Here is an 18723-nt window from a genome sequence, read left to right as displayed (position 1 = left end):
AAGGAACCGGGAAAGGCTTTAGTTGCAGTTACATATATCATTTCAAATTAATTAAGCCCTTTTACAGTAATTACGCATGTTATATCTCCTGGGATCATCCAATACTAGTGTAATGTTGAAATCTTCATGTCTTAGTTATTTAAGAATGTCTCCTCCTAGCTTCTTTTTACTCTAAAAAGTGTTTCTATGTGAACATTGGTTTATTTCATGCATACAATATAAAAATGACTTCCCCCTCCTCCTGAAGTGGGGCAACTTTATTAGTATGAACTATTAAAGCGCTTGACAAACCATGTGCATATCTAAGAACTTTCAAGGGTAGGCCACCCAGAGCTCTCTATCTTCTGGGGAGTGGCTTTGCAAGAGGGCAGGGCTAGCTATGCATGGGCAGGGCTCAGACAATCTTAAGTGGGTGTGGCTCAGAAGGTGAAGAAGGCAGGGAGTAGGCATGGGAGTAGGCATGCAAAGAAAGTGACCTGAGGACTCCAGGTAAAACTCTAAGAACTTCCAGGCATGACCACATGTGCTGTTATGTTTTAATGCTTGATAGAAGACTAGGCTAGTAAGACCCTAGGAAATAATGGGGTGGTTTGGATAACAGGGTTGTTTTTGCTATCCACATTTTAAACCCAAAGTTGCCATGTTTTTGGAGAGTTATTAACCACGCAATACTTCGATTTACAAGCTAGTAATGTATGTTATGTATGAATGTTTTAAATTACAAGACACTGCAACCAATAGAAGCAGGGAACTATGAGATCCCACATCCCTTTGGCTATTTTGCTTTTGCCAGGCAAGCTACCCTTAAGTAGACTTTGTCACCCATGCTGTATAATTTTCAGACTCTCCTTTGATAACATATAGTTAAAGCAGGTTACGGTCACTGGTTTTAACTTCAATATAATATTTTTTCAAGGAAATACAATGTTTGGAACACACACCTTACTACACAGTGATTAAGGCTTTGGCCAACAGGTGATTACAACACCAACATGTTCCAAGCAATAAGTGTCATTTTAGCATGAACATCCCTCATCACAGTATAGCATTCAGCAGTGTGAATCGCAACTGTGTGTGATTTAAAATCAATCCATCCTCCTTATTGTGAGCCTCAGCAGTCTGCAATTGAAGGCTTTCATTTGTACAAGACAGAAGACAAAAACAATGAGACAAGGTTAAGGAGAATCTGAAAGCACAGCATATAGCAAATGAATAAGTAATGCTTAAGTGCCCAAGTCTGATACACTTCTCCAAGATCTATGACTTAGATGAATATTGTTCACATAATGTCTTTTTAGAACAGAGTGATGGATTAGGCATAGGCTCGAAGGGGTTATAGAAGTATCCACAGCAACTTCTGCACCAAATCAACACTTAGGGGCATCGCTTTACCATTTTAGATAGAATTTCATATAATTTCATTTATAAACCAACATTATTGGGGCTTTTAGGGCTGTAGAACACTATTACCCAGCAAATATTCTGAGCTCTTAGAAAGCAGGGATATCAGGGAAGGAAAGAGAGAATGAGGTATTCGAAGCCCAATAGGGTGATCTGCCATAGTAAAAAAGCCCAATGTGTGCCACCATTTTGGACCTGTCTCCATAGGAACATAATGCCTATGGCCGGCACGCTCATGCTACAGGAGATCATGTGTAAGCATGTGGGGGATCTAATCCTATGCAAGTTCAGAGAGTGCTCACGACTGAGACACTTGGCACTTCAAAACATGGGGCTAGCTTCCCAACAAAGCAACGGTTTGTAACACTGAATATATTTTCTTCCCTTTTTTCTTGCAGTTCTTGTTTTGTTTTTCATGTCTTGTCTGGCCACAGGAAAAAAAAAAACACGCCTATCTAAAGACTGCAATTTAAATTTCACATGAGAAACGTTGATGCATTTTTGATATATTTTTGCTTATTTCATGGTGCCTAATTGCCAATTACTGTGGTAATGCTATAATTCAGTGTATGTGAGGTCTAGGAATGAAAAATGATAGGTAACTTCACTGCTCCCATTTCTATGGCAACAAAACTTCATTGTCATTAAACAGCAGTTACAATATATTGAGACAAGACCTGGTAATTATAGATTTATAGACCCATAAACATAAATAAGAATGGGGAATTTATTCAGAGGTCTTCTTGTGTTTATTCGCACAAGCCTCGGCTTTGACGTGTAGTGACAAGCAGCTAATCAGAGAAAATGTATCTATAAAAATAAATATGTGGGTATGAATCTTCCCAGAGGGAATGCTCTACAGCAGGATGAAGAGGGTGTATGAAGCACAGTCTACTGATGTTAGGGCCAGAACCAGCAAGAAAGTTCACTATTATTCTCAGAGCTATGTATACATCTGTACAGAATATGTAAAAAATCCATAGTACTTATCCATTGGATACAGTGATAGTGAAACCAAACTCTTGTGACATTTAAGGAAAACAATTAACATATTGTGATTACACGTCATTTTGTCATCATTTTGTGATATTGTTTCTTACACAAAATAGTCCTAATGCTTGACCTTTTAGGTCCTACAATATTTGACTTAAAAGATGAAAGGGTGCACATTGCCTTAGCAGCATGCTCCAATGCTTCATGCAGGAAACTAGGCTGGCTAGGCCTAAGATGACCGTTCTAGGGAGGCAACAACCTCTGCTGCCCAACCAGGGGAAGATTAGCCTATTGGGCCAATCAGGCTCCCTGGCAGGTCATGTCATTGCTGCATGGCTCACTTGGGGAGATCAGAGTGAACTTACTCCACACAGCGCATGCAGCTCACTGGAATATAATGTGATATCCTCGTGCTTAGCATAAAATAGCACTGTTAAGCTATTTAGGTATAAATATGGTGCTGTAAAGCTTTTTTGGGGACAAAGTTTGCACTGGAAAGCTGTTTGGGGACAAAAATTACACTAAAAACCTGTTTGGGAACTTAGATGACTGATAAATACAGTGGGTGTAAATGTGGCACTGTTAAGCTCTTTGTAGACAGATATGGCACTGGCTGTTTGGGTTTCTGGTGCTTCATCATAGAAGCCCCAGTGGAAGTGCCGGGCAGAAGCAAAAGTTGTATGCGCACCTACTACTCCTTGCCCTCTGATGTTTATACCTATGCTTGTGCTAGTGTATCCTAACCTAGTGGGTTCTATATTATCGATCCTGCGTGTGCACCCTTAGAGTTTGTCCTCGGTCTTAGAGAATCATCAGAATGTCCCACGGCGGCTCGAACAAAAAGGCTCAACCGGAGGGAGAACCAGTTGGAGGCCAAAGAACTCTTCTGAGGCCAAGGGGCTTTCTTTTCTGGGGACGCAATGTCCTACCTTGCACCAGCGTCTCCTCTGAAATGTTGAGCGTGACGGCATATTTAAATAAACTTACTGTATTAGCATCTACTAATTCCACTTATCTTCCACTGTCTTGATAAAGAAAAAGAGTCCGACCAATAAACTACTAGCTAAGCACTACTAAAGCTGCTTACCTCTGTGTGCTATTTGTATTCAGAGACATTCTGTTACCATTCACCCATGATCCAACAATAATCTGCACTCAGTGCAAAGTGGCAAAATCATGCATTATAGGTGAGCATTATATACCACCGTGAAAAACCTAATAACCTAATAAATACCAGAGGAAGACGTGAATACGTAATGACACACACAGAAGCCGCTATAAGAAAGCTGACAGAAGAAGCGGAATCTCTTACCGATCACTGATATACTCACCGTTTGATCTCCTGAGGAAGCATAAGGGGCGAAACGCGTCGAGAGAGGGATCCAAGTGGACTTTTACTATTTCCTGCTTTTTGGTGGACTTTATATTAACGCCTGCATATGCACCTTTGTGCATGAACATAATTGTGAGTGCATTTCTACCAGCAAACTTACGTTTTATCTGTTATTGCACCATTTTAGCTTGTTTTTTTAGATTTTATGAAGAATATTAAAGAATTTTTTATACTTCATGCTGATGGGTCAGAACCACATTCTTCACTTGTGAGTGCAATACACTATCTTCCATTCACATTGAATATACATCTACACTATATTGTGTTATTTTTTCTTCCCTTTATATGTACCTGCGCCCCAATTCTTTTTGGTTTATTATAGGTGAGCATGTAATGCTTTCATAGACACAGGAAAAACAGAGGTTTTAATTGGCACACATATGTCAAAAGCTTAACTGGCATGGTTTATAGGTCAAAGTGCATAATCAATGTGACATAGTCATCTTAGATACATTGAGTTGACTTGATTTTTGCTGGCACATATCTATGGCTTTATCACATCAGCTTAATTCTTACCGGCTTTCATTTGCTTCTTCTGAGTCAACTTGAACGCATCTGCTATGTACCGGGTAGGATTGTCTAAGTGTGGATATTCCTAAGGTCTGGCTTCGTTCTGGTGAAATTGTACTAAGTTCTGTCTTGCATTAGTCTAATTTAGAGCTAAAGTTTACTTAGATTTGTCTTAGTTTACAGAGTTTTGTCTTGAGCTGTTCTGTTTACCTAGTTCTATCTTGGGTTTATATAAGTTTGGTTCTAGTCTAGAGTTTATGAAGAGCTATCTATGCTGTAAGAAGCCACACTACAAGACATGTAATTTAAAGTAAAAAAAAAAAAATATTAAACACCGAAAGGTAAAAACATAAATTGAAATAAGTAAAAGGAGACAGACTCGGACTGCTGTGTCTGTTGGCTAAAAGTACAATTCATATTTGCTAAAATACATTCCCCCAAAAATCAACCTGATAATTAAATAGTGATACTCAGAATCTCATGACCTATTTATGAGCTAAACATAACCCAAAATTAATTGCAATTATCTGAGTAATAGTAATTAAAACTGTGTGTTTATTAAAGTATAGTAAGCTTTATAGATTAGGTGCTTGGATGCCGTTATTTACCTAATCAATATATTCCAATTAAGAGCTCGTTGAAGACAATTAAAGGTCACCAATGATATATTTTGTTAAAGTTTTTTCTTTAGAGTAATCAACATTCCTGTCTGTTTAGAAATACAGAGTGCTGGATGGATTCATTCCCCCTGAATTTTAAGAAGGATGGTCCAAAACATGAATATAATGTAAGTTATGAATATTTTCGAAAAACAAAAAAGTCAGTGAACAGTGAACTTTCATCTTAAAACGATGAGTGCCATTTAAGCGGACCACCATAGCTTCTAGCATCGTTGAACATAAACTATTTCTTGTCCATTTTTGGTTTTCCCCCCCAATGTATTTTTGGACATATCTAAATGCTGGAAACTAGTTAATTACCTCTCTGTCCTCTCAGTTCTACACTTCCTCAAATTATTTTAATACACTTTGGACCTCATCTCTGAGCCACCTCTACTGAAAGGAGGAAGTGTAAGCAGGAAACATACTTAAGTACACTTCCATCACATACCTGGCATCACTCCTTTTGAAGTCAATTGGAGCTCATGTTGAGAGCAATGGTGGTGGCTGCAATCACACATACACTAGCTGAAGCTAACAGAGACAGGTGGGTAGGAGAAAAATGTGACTGATGTCATATTTCTAACTCGGATAGAGTTTGAATGCCATAATTTTTTAGAAGTTTTCTATTAAAAGAAAAAATATTAAATAAACCAGGCTATAAGTTAATTAGCTGGTTAGTTATGGCTTAATTAAACCCAACAGTTGTTTTCCCCTGCGAGTCTGATCCTCTGTGAAAGATTGTAACTTTACAATGCACTGTATTCCTTTATTTAAGAGAAAGTATTCTTACTTTTAAGCAAAGGAAATAAAATTCACAGAATCTCTCTACCTGCATTTTAGTCCATATAGTATATTCACACTGGAGTGTGCAAGTGAGCTGTGCAAGGCCAACCCAAGATCGCTTCGCCTGCATGAAATGATGACCTTCATCATACCTAGGGAAGGTGATGAGATCATAGGGCCAGCTCAGCGTTTTTTTGCAGGAGATGCTCGCTGATGTCATCTTTGTATAATGTCAGAGAGTTAAAATGTTTCTGAATAAAGCATTATATGACACAAATAACTGTTTATTCTAGCAAATCATAACGCAAAAACCTTTGCAAACAGTAGAGGTCACCATTACACATTTTGTGGATGGAAGTTGTACAGCGAGGAAGCAGAAAATGTGTCGTTACCGTCAGAATAAAGGAGGCAAAGCTTCCATTTTAATAAGGGTTTCATGGAAGAAAGTTGAATTTGCCCATATTTGATCCACTATACTCACAAGGTTCATATAAACAGTACTGTGTGTACTGAAGGACAGACAAAACATTCATCAGAACTTTAATCTTCTTCTATCAGCCGTTTTATTATGGTGTGACTACATTCTTTAAAGCTTTAAACGTGCATATGGGCAATTAACGGCAAAATGTTCTGTATTGGAGGATAAGCAGATCGGAAATATCATTTTCGACATTGTATTAAGAATATCAAAAAGCTGCAACCAAACGGGAGGAAAAGTGAATGCAGAAAGGCTTGAGACTTCAGTCTTAAGATATATATATATATATATATATATATATATATACATATACACACATATATATATATATATATATAAAAATAATCAGGGATATAAAACCAATTAATTGTCTAAACTTCCTAAAAGAAGAAATTATTGTTTTTAAATAAATATAATGACTGCTTTAGCATAACTATACAATAAACACAATTCACATTTACTAATGCATTTTTGTTTCTTTGTAGATCATACAACGCTGTTAAAAGGGTCAAAACAAGAGAACCTTCTGTATCTTTTGAGTAACAGAAATATTGTCACTTTTTTAATTGCAACAACTGTTGCATTAAATAATATGCCTTCAATATTCTAACTTTTGTCCAGTTTCATCATCGATTTTGACCAAAGATTATAATTTTTTTCTTTTTTTAACAGACCCTTTCCCAAAATGCTGAATTTTAACACTCTGCGATATTACATCAAATGTTTCCGTCAAAAAAGAGAAGACAGCTACCGCGTTTGGTACTTGACGTGAAGCACTAAATATACCGGCTACGGTTGGTTCTCGTTTAAGTTCTTAAAGGAGAATAGACATTTCAGGCATTAAGCATTTGCTTGCACACAGGTGAGCCAATAAGTGACTCTGGCGATTTCACTTGCCCAGCTGTGATCAAACAGGGCTATTTGTGAAAGGCGCCTAGCCTTTCAATGACCCTTGAAACAGGAGTTGAGAAGTTGCAAGCTCTAGACTTTTTTCCCCGAGAACTATTCTACTCAAGAGAATGGATCTTAAGTAGCTGCCCTCTTTTAAAGCGTACAGTAAATGTGAAAAGAAGAAAAGTGAAAATGTTTATTTGAAAGAACTGCTTATTCAGCATTTTTTTTTAAAACTCGATAGCACATCATTATAGTGAGTAAGAGGGGAGATTTATAAAGACATCAGAGGTGCAAAAACAATCAGGAAAAACTAATAAAGATGGTGATTGCATAAATGCATATATATCATTGGGTCTAACTGATCAGGATTCTTGATAGTCAAGCCAAAAAGTAAATACGTGAATTATTATGCAATTACGGCATTAAAAAGTACTGTTTTCCAAACAGGAAAAACAAACATGTTTCTTTGTTCCTTTTATTTCCCATGATCATAGCTAGTCTTCAGCCTCTAGACTGTCCTTGAGAGAGTAGTCTCTCAGCAGGCTGTGGATAAGCCTGCGGCAGTCACGGACTGTGACCTGCTCCCTCCTCAGCACCAGGCGGTTCCTGGCAAACCATAGAGCGTCCTTTACACAGCACATGAGACGCCAAGCATCCTCAATGGCGCTCTCCGTGTGTGTTCCTGGAAAAAGCCCGTAAAGTACCGAATGGTAGGACAGGTATTTTCTCTCGATAGAGTCCTTGAGATCCAGCTCCAGGGCTCTGAACAAAGCCTGTGCAAACGGGCACTGCCAGAACAAGTGAAGGGAAGTCTCCTCCTCCACAATGCACTGTGGGCAGTGTCTATATCTGCACAGCCCCCTGGCATGCATAAATGTCCTTAGGAGGAGGCCTCCCTGAATGGCCATCCATGCCATGTCTTTATGCCTGTTGGTTAGCCTGCTCGACGACACGTTAGCCCAGACAGTCTTGGCTGTGGCGTCGGGGAGCCCTGGGATGTTCTCGATAGTGTCTTTGGCTCTGATGAACTTGTGGATCACACGGGGTAACCACAAATCTGGTTTAACTCCCTCCAGTTGGTGCTCCCTTACAAATTTGCCCACGTCCGAGTAGAACCAGGGCATGGTCCAATTGTAAGGGACGGAGCTGCCTCCACAGGGGCAGCAGGAAGAAGCAAGACATGGAGTTTCCAGCAGAGCCTTTCACTACGTCTCTGAGAGTCCTGCGCACGCAGTTGCACACAAAGAAGGTCCTCAGCATGGTAGGGATGTCAGGCACTCCTTTGCCTCCCTTGCCGGGTTCCTTGTACATCACTGCACGCTTTACTCTGTCCATTTTGGAGCCCCAGATGAAGTGGAACACTGCTCGGTTTATGGCTCGGAGAATGGTGACCAGCAAGGGCCAGGCCTGAGCCACGTACTGCAGCACAGGAAGAATCTCATTGCACAGCACCAGCACTTTCCCTTCGATGGTAAGGTCTCCAAGGCTCCACAGCCCAAATTTCTGCTTTACTTTAATGAGTCTCTGCCAAACCAGACTCCCAGGATCTTTAGAAACTCATGGACAGCTGTTTCATCCTTAACAGAACTCACCAGCATGAAACCATGATACTGGCTCAATGCTTGCGGCTTGCGGCTTGGGGTAGCTAAGAAATACCATTACATAAGTTATGGTGGGTAAAGGTGATGGAAAACCCTTCCACTTAAAATTAAGGGTGTAGTAGAAGCATTATTAAACACTCATCTACAGACACCAGACAAGCCAGAAGGCTTGTTTTTTCCCTCAGAAATCTCATGGTGCTGCCACAACCACAAGGGATTCTGGGTAGGCACATGCAAATAAGGTCAACAATCACCCTTTGCCTCTAAATCCACTTTATACATGGATCCCTTGAAAGTAATTGCCCGCTGTACAAGACACACTTAGACAAAACTCGGGTAAGAGATGCAGTAGTCAGATCACCACTCATGGACAGCTGTTCATGAGTGGTGATCTCATGCTGACGAGTCCCATTAAGGATGAAACAGCTGTCCATGAGTGGTGATCTGGCTACTGCATCTCTTACCCGAGTTTTGTCTAAAGGGGCAATTATTTTCAAGGGATCCATGTATAAAGTAGATATAGAGACAAAATGTGATCATTGTTGACCTTATTTGCATGCCTCTACCCAGAATCCCTTGTGGTTGTGGCAGCACCATGAGATTTCTGAGGGAAAAAACAAGCCGTCTGCTGTCTGTAGATGAGTGTTTAATAATGCTTCTATTAATAATGCTCCCCCCTTTAATTTTAGGTGGAACGGTTTTCCATGACCTTTGCCCACCATAACTTATGTAATGGTATATATACATACATGCATTCGTAAATGACACATGAGCCTTAAGAGGTATTTAGATTGTATAATTGGCCGCCCAGTCAAAAAGTGGGTCATCCCACATACGGGTGTCAAGATTTAGCAAGATGCCAGCAAGACTGATGCTACCTTTTAGAAGCATTTTTTTGTATTGGGTGGTGTTTATACAGTACATTTTAAGGTTTCTTATAGCCTCTGTTCAACATTGGAATCTTTCTTTTTATTAAAGTGAACAAAAGCAGATGTATATATTTTTTGTAATTAATGACCAAGTAATATTCAATGCAATTTTTTTTATATATCAGATGAAACAGAATTGTACCTATAGTTTCCCTTTTGTTATTTGGAAAAACCTCAAAAGACCCCAATATAGCAAAAAACATTTTACGTTTAGCAGTCGCAGTGTTTAAGCTTTACTTTGACCTACTCTGTACACAAACTAGAAACCTGAAGGTCATTTTAATTCAGCACATTATGTTTGTCTGAAACAGTTAGCAAGGAAATTATGAGTAGAGAACGTTATTAGCATATTGGTGTGTTTAAACGCAAATGTGTCCTTCAGTGCCCTGTTCGAGTTTAGTATGCGGTTTGTGACATCAATGTTGAAGACTAGTACTGAACACGTTTGTTCTCACCAATAGATGTGGGCTTCACATTTTGTGTTGTGTAGCTGGATTTCACACACAAAAGGAAAATCTGTTTTGAAAATGTGTTAATGTAGAGAACCACACTAGATTCTTGTTAGAAACACGGCTTTCTAGGAGCACTATGGGAGGCAAATTAAATCTCCACTATCTCCAATTCTATATTTACCATGTTGATTGAATATAGTAAAAAGTAATTTTTTTTTTTTTTAGCATTAGTTTTAATATATTGCTTACTTGCCATGGTAGCTAACTGTCCCCTTTAATATATGCTAGTGACGCATTGTGTCGGGCATACAAAGCTGGCCAGGGTCCTCAGTGGGGTAGGCATGTAGGCAGTTCGGTAGGTCTGCATCTCCATCAATTAGTGCATGCAGCGGGGTTTAATAGTGATACGTGCTACATTGTGACACAAGAGGCATACACGTTGTAGTTAGTTAGTCACCTCGATCCAGAACACAGTACCTACGGCAGCGTTTGTCTGATTGTGCTCCTATGGTTTCTGACCTCTGGATTAAACTCTAGCTTTCCACATAAACCACCCTTATCCTGGTTTGTTTGCACTATGTCATGTCAAGTGGCGTTATGTTTTACCAGACTAAACATCATCTGCAGTATACCCATTTTATAAAGAGTGTAGAGCACAGGTGGACCTGCATCCAGGGAAGCATCTACAGCTCATACATTTCAGCAATCAGGTAATCGGAAACAGAAACCTTGATCAGACCAGGGGCTGACCTAAGCAAATGTTATTCACTAGCCTTTAGCAACCTGTCTTCTTCTTTATGCTGTATGTCACATAACCCTTAATTACCTGGGCTTTCTTCCACCGCCACGACCTATATAAATCCCTCTGACCTTGTGTCTTCTAGGTGTGACCTCTCCAGCTGTCTGTATACAGCACCGCATCACATAACTAAGCTCTCAAGGGAAAGTTCCTTGATCATCGCTGGCAACTTGTGAATCCTTACCCCTGATAAGTGTTTTCTTCCTTGTGCTAAAATCGGCAACATAATTAAACACTTTCTCACTAAGACTGGACATTTCCTGACACTCGGGCCCAGGAGCATTACAGCCTAGAATAAACAAACTCCATAACGTACCAAGTAGGATGATAACCCAACTTGAACATTTCTAATGAGTTTTAATTTTTCCTGTAGGTATATTCCAATTAATTTTTAGCCTTTCAGTTTGATTTTATAAAAAAATAAGTTTAACCTGTAATTTAACATGATGATTTTCTATTGGTTAGCAATTGTAATCATCTTAACCTATCAGACAGGTAATTTCTTACACGTTCAAAAGTTGAAACCAGCGGTAGATGATTAATTTCAAGAAACATGCTCTGCTTCAAGCACAACCGCTGTTTCCCATTCCCATTTCACCAACCAGCAGAACTTTTTTTACAAACACAAAAGTTGGTGACTTTGGGGATTTGTTTCCTGATAAATGCCTTTGCGTTCCTCTGCTAAATTAATTCAAGCAAAGTGACCATGAGATTTCTTGGTCGGAAATGGAAAAGTCATTTGTTACTTTTCAGGCAAGAAATGAATAATCCATAGCTGATTTGGCTTCTGAAGCTGTTACGTGCTAAGCACTTAAGTTAAATGTAAACGTATTAAATGCTCTTGAAAATTTGCCATTAACCCTTTATATATATCAGCCAAGTTTCACAAAGTAAGCTGTTTCTCCATGAAAGAAAATATATATAGGACCCAATCTCCATTATTGATCAAAAATGATTTTTTTTTCTGCGATATAATTTAGGTGCCTATGTCTTGGCTTCTTCAAACAATGCATTCACAAATCCCAAGGAGCTAAATGTGCTTTTAGAAGATCCCTAATAATGGGGTCACAATTGCATCAACTTATCTATATCTTTCTCCCGAGGTGTCCTCTCTATGGTACATTAGCCATGTCATTAATGTACTCTAGTTACCATCTAGAGGTAAAGGTGTGCATGCCACAGACATTATTATTATTATTATTTATTGTTTTATATAGCGCCATCCAATTCTGTAGCATCTTTACCATTCTGAATATGTATCATTTCGGGTTGAATAGACTTCCAGTCTTACCTGTAATTGCCTAGGTAAACCCCGTCTGGATTAAGCATGGGTGCTATCTTGAAAACAAAATGATCTCTCAGATGTCTGGCGATGGGGTGTCCACCCACCAGAAAATCCATGATGCCTAAAAGTGAAATGAAAGATTATTTAACACCAGCACTCTAACGTCTATACGTAGTATACATATAAGAATGACTTCTGCGTTTTATAAGGAAATCATGCTATATAAAACACTGATTTTCTGGTTATCATCCATCAAATTGTACTTTTTGTGTAAATAGAAAAAGTTCCTCCAAAGTCTTCTCTTTGCTTTAGCCGAGCAAAGCAAACCACATATTCCATCTCTTGTAATTATCACAATACGCATCAGTCTCACTCGTTATACTAACGTTAGAAATTTGGCAGCTACCGAAGCCCATTTAATATCATTCAGACAATGCAGTCACTGTGATACAGCAGATGCACTGATTTATTAGTTGGTCCTGGTATTAAAATAACAGTTTACTGGTAAACAGGAAGGGTAATGATGCCAGCCACCCTCGTTAGAGGCTAATAATAGCTTAATTTGTCCACTAATTGACCTTTGATACTGCTGAGGCGTTGTAGTGTGTTTCAGGGCATGAGATAAACAAGACCACGATTATGTTACCTCCGAGAATGGCTTCTGCAAATGGAAGGTAGTTAGCGCAATACATTATTTGCTCACAGATGAGCGGATTAATTGGTCTGCCAATTAGATGGGTTCTGGGGAAAACAGGGCAGCTTGCACTGTAATATACTCTGTACACCATGGAACACCAGAAGTATTCCAAGATGAATTATCAGTGTCTTTACTCAAAACAGAACGGAATCTTATTGTAGCTATTGTCTGGTCACATATAGTCCAGTAAAAGGTCTGATCGTAACCCATAAAATTGTTTTATGATCCAATACCAGATCCATAGTATAATACAATGTGTGAATGTGTATGTGTTTAATCATTAGTTATTAGGAAATGTTTGTTAGCCTTCAGCGTGAACACGTTATAACCAATTCCTTGTATCTTTCTGCAAAATAACCCGTTTGACACCAAAGAGCTAAAAAAAAAGAGTTTTTTCTTCTCTGTGTGTTGCGAGAGAAGGTGCCCTCTTCCATGACCTTTCCGCAAGGCCCTTAGTGAATGCAAATAAAATTTTAATGGCTTAGGCGACACTTACAAACCCACTCGGAATCCCCTGCTCAAGTGAGCAGTTACAAGGAAAGAATCTCTGTACACTAGACTGATCTCCTCCCAAAAACACAATCAAAATTGCATGTTTGAGAGAGCTAACAACCCTGGGTTTATGTCTACCTTGAAATGTATGTCTATGGTTGCAGATATCGTCACCAAGGTATTCCTTCTGAGCACAGTGAACAAAGAGATCAACATCTGGACTACCTTTGGACTCTTACACTGAGGTCTGTTGGACTGTTGGCCAACATTGCCACACACACTTACCAGATCTGTCACTCCAGTGGCCAGCCATTGGACACACTTATGTCATCAGGCGGCCACTGGTCTTAAGGTGCCAGGGCGGCCCCATCAACGGCATTCCGGTCCTGCTTACACCGATTGACCTGTGAGTAGCCTAAGCTAATGAACTTGTCCTACTATAAGTCTCCTCTCAGATTCTTGCTCACAGCATAAAAACTAACCTAGCCCGTAATGGAACTAACATTGGCCTATGTAGGACTCTTTTGCAAGGTACAGTTGGTATTTCTCTATTAAACAAGCTTTAGTGGCATTTTCTGGGTGGGGTTTCTCATCAAGTCTTTATTTTTGATTTTTAAGTACCATCCCATACTCATGTACCTTTATGCCTACATATACCTCATCATAGTATAGAGGTGAAAGACCTATACAATTTGTTACAAGTGCATTCTAATGTAAAATCACTGTAATGCTCTCTACATAACATAAATTGAGCATGTATTGTGTAGTATTAAAGCCATCCTATCCTGATAGACCACTTAAATCGTAGGGTCCCTTGCTTCTACGAATATTCTCCGGTGAAGACCAAAATCTATGGCATGTAAGCAAAAAGCATGTAAGGTACAGTTATGTCTGATATTAGGTTTGTAAATGTCACCTGAGCTATTCAGCGGGCGATAAGCTATACATGATGAGTTCAGCCTCTAATTTTGTAGTCAGGAACAGAATACAGGGCTCTGGAGGAGTCAGATTAAAATGCCAAATAAATAAAACTGAAATAGTACGATGACAACCTTTTTATAATCTTCCCTTTGCACAGAGATAATAAATGTATTTATTTGAACTGTTGCACCATTCCTTAAGAGAAACGATTAATAAATATGAGTATTTGTATTCTAAAGAATTCCCAGAAGCAGAAGCTAATGTATTCGTCTGTACACAGGGCAGAACCCAACACACATTCATTACCTCGAATTAATGCTGACTAACCTTTTTACTCAAAATATTATATGATTTCATTGCTATGCAGCCCAGTGGCCTTTTTTAAAGAGGCCGTTTCTTTTACCATTGCATTAATGGCAATGATATTTCCTTTATTGAATCAGAGTAGTTTGTAAAAAAAGCATGTACAGAATCGGCCCACAAATTACCCTTTTCTTATATATCATCCTCAACGTGTGCTCTTATCTAATGTATTTTGGCGGAATAAAAACAATAAAGCAGTTCTACACTCGTCCGGCCCCTGGTGGCCCTACTGGGATGGGATGTCTGTTTTATATGCTGAATGTCAGAATGAGGACCTGCTAAATATAGTGTCCTTGGGGCAAACATTGGAAATAAACATACATAAAATAAATAAATAACTAAATAAACATCTGTATTATTTTTAATTTTCTATTTTTGACTTACACATATTTATGGTTTGTACCAAACCTGACTTACTTTCCTATTATTCCACAATGTACTTTTGTTGGTCATTACTTGCAGGAGCATTTTATAATGTTTTGGGTCGGCTATTTTCTTGTGTAATTAAGTTGAGAATGGATGAAGAATGATTAGAGCAAAATACCCCACACATAGAATAAAGCATTGTTCTGACAATAATAATTGGTGCCAATTACAATTGATATTTAGAGGTTCCAGGGCAAATCCATGAACTTCCTGGGTGTTATTGCCCTTTGGATTTGGAGTATTTCAACACACTTTATTGCTGTTTATTTTATAACACCATACAAACAGAGACAATCCCAACCACCTTCTAATGACATGTGAGACAAACAAAATGGCACCCATTCATACTCGAAGAAATGAATTTTCACTTAAAAAAGGGTTCTTTACAGTAAGAACAGTAAATATGCAAAATTCACTACCCACAGAGGTTACCTATTAGATAGATACCTTTAAATATGGGCTTGATTGCTTTTTAGTAAAGGAAAACATGTACAGTGATATTACTTGCTATAAAGACAGGATAGCTCAATGATCCAGTGAGAAATCAGGTTTCGGAGTTGGGAAGAATTTCCCCCTTTTGAGATACAATTGGAAATTGCTTCAATTTGGTTTTTTTTGCCTTCTTCTGGATGAGGTTGAATTTGATGGACTTTGTTACCTTTTGTATTTTCTTTTTTTCCCACATTGGTCATTTGTTGAGCAAGTTTTGCTTCTATACATTTTTCATGTTTTTCACTCTCGTATTTTTTTCCTGGATTTCATATTTCTTATTGTGTGCAGTTCAGTAATCCCCTGTAAAAAAAACTAGCATACCTGGGAACTGTCCGGTTGTCTCCAGGTGAAGCGTTGCTTCTCTGGGTCTCCAGGTCATTGTGCTCTGTCTCCAAGGAGCGAGAGCAGCATTTAGACACACCCACTCCCAACTCTATTCCCCTCCCACTCCTATAAAGATTCACACTAGCTGTAGCTAGCCCCGCCTTTGTCACATCTAGCCCCCACCACTCATAGCTAGCCCCACCTCTCTCATGATTAGTCTCGGATTCACACCTGAGAAGCCCTGCTGAAGCCATTCGCCCTGAAGAGGGAGGGATCCAGGTACCTTGAACTCGGAAGTTCCCAAGTGTGGTTATAAGGCTTTACTTATTTTAGCCGACCAATTTATTTATTCTTTCGTTTTAAGAATTGTTTGGGAAAAAATGTTGGAACTTTGCACCTCACCTGTAACAGTCACGCTGGAAATTGAGCCAGAATATAAAATATAAGTGATACCTGCATGTATGGGTGTTAAAACAAATTTGAAGTTCTTCTTACCAAAGCTTTCACAGAGACCTAGAATTTCTCAGAATGTTCTATTTCATTTTGCAGGATGAGAGATGTAAAGAGTGCTGAACTTTATCAACCTTTACTAAATCTTGAAAGAGCCTTCCCTTGCATTTTTCTGACATTTTACTCTAAGTTGTCTGCTGGATATCTGTTAGTATGAAGAACTCTACTCTGTATCTTCTGATCCAATGACAGATGACAGTTACTGCCAGCTTTGTGTAAATGCGCTCTCTCATTTTGTGTCGGCTTTCCCTGAGGGGACAGCTCAGAGAGTAGCTTTCTGCCTCATCTCATACGTGAAAACGCGCTCTATACCTCCTGTAACGGCACCTTCCGAATGCATATTGATTTCCAGTTTGCTGTGTTTTCAAGGCCCGGCACTTTAAAAGCATTTTTGTGTTCAAGACCCTGAAAATAACACTTTAAGACCCTGAAAGACACGCAAAGGTCAGAGGCAGAAGAAAAGGTCAGCAGGCTTGAATTTTAATTTTGGACACATGGGAACATTTTATAGTGTTTTATTTTTATTCCCTACCTCTCTTTATTCCAAAATTACAATTTATGATATCATGATTATAATAGATATATATTTCTCCAGTATTTATGATGTCATCATAAAAACATCATAGAGAAACTCACCTTCTAGGCTTCTGTATGATGTTGTGTTTCTACAGAGAGTTATGTCGTCACTGGGTATAAACTATCACTGGTGACTTGCTTTTTCAAAATGATTTGTCCTGGTTCAGGTGTATGAGGTCATCACTGGTCAACAGAGATTGGAAAAGCAAAAACAAGCAGTGACAATACTGTGTTTGATTATTCTAAGGCAATAACAGAGAGCCTAGAACATGATGTAGAAGATAATGAATAATTCATTGTGTGCTAAGGCTTCATTGACTTGTTCTTCCATAAAATGAATGGTTTTGTCTGTGCAGAACTCTGATGACCCAAACTCATTTGGCCTGGGAACTTGTTTCAGGGAAAAAAATACCCCTGCCCTAAACTTAACCTAAATCTGTGATCTATCCCACATATGCTTGTAGACTGCAAAACTCTGGTTTATCATCATGAGCTGATCTCCTAAAACATAGAATATTTATACCAAAATAAACAAAGTCTGAGATTTGCATCGATACACAAATAACAATCTTTTCTGCATATTACGTGATACAATGTAGCTTCCCAAGAGTTAATATTCTGTTTACAATACAGGCCCAAATATTACCAATGCATCGCATGCATGGTCGGTCAATCGGTGGAATTTTATATTTTCGTAAGGCCTGCCACTATTTTTTATTATTACATAGATAGTCAATGTTTTAACACTTATTGTGCCAGAACGTTATTGCTCTTTAGCTGGGCTATGTACTGGTTTAACCCCAAGCATGTACTTCTCAGGGGTCCATGTTATCGATGATGATCTTGTCAGAGAAGGTAAGTGTACCTTGCTCTTTTGTTATTCTTGATGTGCTGTGCAAAAGAATTCATATCTAAAGCAAATACCAAAAGACTAACGGTGTGGCTCTGGGTGAATCTGGAAGGCCACAAAAAAAATGTAGATTATATATTGGACACCAGGGATAATTGAAAGCTTTAATATTCATTTCAGTTGTCTGGCTTTCCAAATAATCAGAACCGTGTCCTTTGGTGAGTCTAACTGAATTAATAAGCTTTGATTTGTGTCTGGGGGCTGACTGACATGTTTGTTATATTATACAAGGATCTTCTTAAGGAGAGAACAAGTGAGGCTACTATAAGGCAATTTCCGGTACTATTCCAAGTTACTTGATTTTTCCTTGTGTTTAACCCTTCCATCCCCAAATTATTTTAGAAAAAAAGGTAATTTTCTGAATTTACTAAACCTGATGCAGAAGGATATATACGTCCGTCAGTATATCCATCTCATGTTTGGTCATGTCGCATAGTTTTGTGTCCTTGTGGCAGATTAAAGGAACTAAGCAGATGTTCACCGGTGAAGGATTTTTTACAGTATACGTTTCACAACTTTTCTTTAAATACTCATTACACTGAGAGGGAAGCTGTGTGTCCCTGGCTGATCTGTGCTCTCAGAACCCCACGGAGAGCGGTATGAGTAGAGTGCTCAAAGAGATCCCCAGGAGCAAACTCTGAGCCGCCCTTTACAATGATTACTCATTAGGAGACCTGAAATTCTAGTTCTAGACCTAGTTCAGATGGATCTTGTAGCTTCTGCTATCCTACTGACACAGTTTGAGTACCCAATTTAAAAATATCTTTTGTTGTATAATGTCTGATCAATTTCTCGGGTTTTTTTGCTAACATTATTAAACCTCTGGAACACT

At 38.8% G+C, this 18723-nt stretch overlaps 1 protein-coding gene across 1 annotated transcript in view; it reads right to left on the bottom strand.

The window, feature by feature from the left end:
- Positions 1–18723, bottom strand: part of LOC149288503 (cytosolic carboxypeptidase 6-like) — a 497550-nt gene that overhangs the window by 79187 nt on the left and 399640 nt on the right. The window contains exon 8 of the mRNA XM_089491670.1: positions 12187–12301. Coding sequence (XP_089347796.1) covers positions 12187–12301 — 115 coding nt within the window. The remainder of the gene's footprint in view (positions 1–12186; positions 12302–18723) is intronic.

The sequence above is a fragment of the Sceloporus occidentalis genome, unplaced genomic scaffold (assembly GCF_023333645.1).
Source record: "Sceloporus occidentalis isolate IW3139 unplaced genomic scaffold, rSceOcc1.0.p SCAF_51, whole genome shotgun sequence".
In the NCBI taxonomy this organism is placed as follows: domain Eukaryota; kingdom Metazoa; phylum Chordata; class Lepidosauria; order Squamata; family Phrynosomatidae; genus Sceloporus; species Sceloporus occidentalis.
The sequence above is the reverse complement of the archived record's forward strand: the minus strand, read 5'-3'. Positions and strand labels throughout refer to the sequence as shown.